The sequence below is a fragment of the Musa acuminata genome, chromosome BXJ1-3 (genome assembly GCF_036884655.1).
Source record: "Musa acuminata AAA Group cultivar baxijiao chromosome BXJ1-3, Cavendish_Baxijiao_AAA, whole genome shotgun sequence".
In the NCBI taxonomy this organism is placed as follows: domain Eukaryota; kingdom Viridiplantae; phylum Streptophyta; class Magnoliopsida; order Zingiberales; family Musaceae; genus Musa; species Musa acuminata.
In genome coordinates this window covers 13,683,916-13,687,500 of record NC_088329.1, presented here as the reverse complement: position 1 = coordinate 13,687,500, position 3,585 = coordinate 13,683,916, and the positions used below count along the sequence as shown (strand labels likewise).

Here is a 3,585-nt window from a genome sequence, read left to right as displayed (position 1 = left end):
TGCTATGAAAATAGTAGTAGACAGAAAATGCATGAAGCTATTAGCTCATACTCACTGTCAAGTCCAATCTGATTTACAGCATTCACAAATTTCTGATGAAGATCCACAGACCAAACAACTCTTGCTTTCTTAAGCCTAGAAGAATCACCGAACTCTTGATCACCAAATTCTTTATAGTCTACATCCTTCCTTTTCCTCGCAGAGCTGATGTTGGTTATTCCATCTGTCAAATTTCTGTCATCAAGATCTTCAGATCCGTATCTTAGAATGTTGATATCCTCATTGTTGTAATGAGTTTGTATTTCTTTCAACTCATGCATTTTCTTCCTGTAAACATGTTGCCATATATTCTTTAGCTCCTTCATTCTGACAGGCTTAAGAAGATAGTCACAAGCGCCATGTTGAACACCTTTCATCACCCTACTTGTCTCCCCATCAATAGACATCACTGCAAGGGTTTATGGAATAATACACTCTGAGCTCCCATTATGGCTTATAAAAGTGGAAAATAGAGGCTGTGGATATGAATAACTAACTTATTACAGGCAAATCCATTTCAAGTCCAACATGCTCAAGAAGCTTGAAGCCATCCATGTCAGGCATATTGACATCACTGATTACAATGTCAAATTTATCTTTTCGTTCACGAAGCATGCTCAGAGCATCAGTTGCTAAACTGCATGTAGTAACTGCTTTGCACAAGAAAAAAAAATATTTGGAAAACCTGTAACGTTAGTAATTAACATTTCCACCATTATAGTAATACACTATTTTTAAACAAAAGAGAATGATGTACTGAAACTTATTGATGAGAACAAGGTACAAATCATGTTATAAATCAAAAACATGATTCCAATATAGAAAATCTACATCAGAGGAAGATGCATAATCCTGTTCCCAATGAGGACTAACATGACCAAAGGAAATTGGACCAAAAAGCTTCTCTAAGAGTGTATTTTATGATGAATACCAATGATTTGCAGTAAAATCAAATATCTGAGTTAAAAAATAAAAAATAAAAATTCAGTAATGGAGTCAAAAGCAATAAAAACTAAAGGCTTTCTGCTGGAATGTACAGCCAAGAAGTCTGTTTTCTGGCAAGAATTCTTAAACTTCCTATATGTTAATTTTGATGCAATGTAATGCATTTGTTACAGTATCGGATGTTCAAACTCTTAATTTGCTATATATCATAAGAACATCTGTCCATGGAAGCTCATAATTCCGTTCCAAAATTATCAGCATATTTTAGAACTGTATGTATTTCTTTCTCGTTCAACACTAATGCAAAATTTATCTAGTTTTCAGCTAGCTTATTCAATGGGGTAAGGATGTTCCACTGCAAGTACAACTTTCTTTCCAGGAGCCACAGTCAATTTGAAGAAACTATCTTGGGTACTATTTTCCTACCCGAAGTATGAATACAGTGCCCTAAAAGAGGATTCTAGCTAAATAATTATATGTGATCTAGTAAATCTGCAAATCCATAATAGGCAAGAAAGACTAAATAAATTGCTGTTACTCTTTAAATAATTATTTAAAGGTCCTCTTTAAATAAATTGCTGTTCTTCCAACTACGGTGATAACAGCAGCAGCAACTATGGGATCCTGGTTTGGTGGCTTTGCAAAATGAATTTATCTTAGATGCATATACGTTGGCAAAAATTATTATAGCTTGCTTGAAAAATTCTCATGATTCAGAAATTAAAAGACCTTCAAGCATTAATTACAACAAATCACCAGTCATACATATCAAAGCAACTTTTTAAGTGCCTAGTTTTCCTCAATACCTTTAATCATGTCAGCTTCCTCAAAAGACTAACCTTGTCGAGGAGACACAAACTGGTGGTAAAGGAATTGAATCTGATCAGCAGCTTCAGTCATTCATGACCAAAGCCTTTGCTGAGAATGTGGAAGAAGAAAAACAAAATATTTTCTTCCTTGTTGGTGAACTGTCATGATTCATAATGCTGTTTGGCAGACCTCAATCACACAGTTGCTATGAAGTGATTTTGAGAACCAAAGCTATTGAAGAAACTTGAGCTACTCTAAGTGAAGAGGCATATGACATGGAGATCATTTCACGATATCTAATTCTTGTCACTTGAGAGTATTTCATGTTCCGATCGATCATAAGATTATAGCATATTTATTGTTTTGTTAGGGATCCAAAATTTTAGTCAAGCATGAACCTGCACAGGTAATCACAAAAAGTAGCATATCGTGACAAAAAAATAAAAAATCTTACTAGTTGTTAGGTTTATTAGAAACAAATTATAATGAAAATTACAGAGAAATGCTTTGGTAATAAAGCAATGATGCTCTGGGACTGAAAAAAGCATCTTTTCTGCATACAAAAATCAGGAATAGAACAACCACAAGTGCAGTTTTCTAGCAGCCTCTTTGGGTTCCCAAATTAGGATCTTATCAAGACGAGAGAAACTATGTTTGGAACAAGTTGACATCCAATCACACTTGTTATATCAGCTAGAGGAAGTTAGAAGCCACTATCAACTCAAATTCACTTCAAAGTGTTCGTTGTCAATGAAATTCTGTCATACCCTTACCGTGCACAAATTCAAGAACAGGAAAAGTGAACCTAGAAATCACTAAAATATTAAAAAAAATTCTCCTAGAAATAGTCACATATATACATCAAAAAAAGGAGCAGGCTTTCACCACTGCAAACACCGCTAATAGCAAAGAAAACTCACATTTAAAGCCAATCATAAACGCACTTTTTATCAAGCGAGAGAGAGAGAGAGAGAGAGAAATGCATAAGAAGAAGCTTGAAAGATGGGACGAAACTACCTTCATAGGAGCACTTCCTGAGCATCTTCTCAAGAATTTTTAACCAGGTGGGATCGTCATCAACAACCAGCACCCGAAGGCCAGCCGGGAAAGCTTCAGCTCGAGCGGACAACAGTGGACGTTCCATCGATTCCTACGGCAGTTCTCCGCGAGGAAGAAGGGCTTGGACTTTTGGGGATGTGTTTGGTTGAGGGAGGAGGAAAAGGAGAGTGGGAGTCTTCCTGTGGCACACTTCGATCACTCTGATAGAAAAAGGGAGGGTCCAAAGTGGAGAGCCTTTTGTACCGAATAATGGCGCCAGTTCGTTACCAGTCCCCTATGCCTCCCCTTTGGTTTAAGACTTCCGTTGCAAGTGTTGGCACATATAATGGCCACTACCTTATTTTTTGCCATTTTGCAATCATCATATAGGCTTCTAGGTGGGCACCTCTAAATAGAACCCACTATGTCAGTGTGCAATTACCATCGGTCAGGATGATGCCAACACTAAAACGCATTCCATTTAGTTGTCTATCTTGTACAAGTATGAAAATAACATATCTATATCCCTCCAAATATTTCAATCTTTTATATATCAATGTTAAAATGAACTGTATTATTTTTACCTATTGTTTAACCCCTCACGTTTCTCAAGGTTTTTTTGAAAGGGTATTAGTGCCAATAAGAATTTTAATAATATTATTATTTTAAAATTCCAGGAATATATATGGTAAATTATTTAAAGAGGCAAATGTGAATTTCATTAGCTTAGGAGGGATATTTATTATTGATGTT

General features: G+C 35.8%; 1 protein-coding gene across 2 annotated transcripts in view; it reads right to left on the bottom strand.

Annotated features, from left to right (window-relative positions):
- The window catches only part of LOC135623561 (two-component response regulator ORR26-like), a 4,873-nt gene extending 1,723 nt beyond the window's left edge, over positions 1–3,150 (bottom strand). The window contains exons 1-3 of one of the 2 annotated variants that reach the window (XM_065126673.1): positions 2,812–3,150; positions 537–689; positions 56–448 (exon numbers count right to left, since the gene is read on the bottom strand). In XM_065126673.1, the coding sequence (XP_064982745.1) occupies positions 56–448; positions 537–689; positions 2,812–2,938 (673 nt within the window). In that variant the 5' untranslated portion in view covers positions 2,939–3,150. The remainder of the gene's footprint in view (positions 1–55; positions 449–536; positions 690–2,811) is intronic. The other variant, XM_065126682.1, reaches the window with a different exon arrangement.
- Between the last annotated feature and the right edge of the window lie 435 nt (positions 3,151–3,585).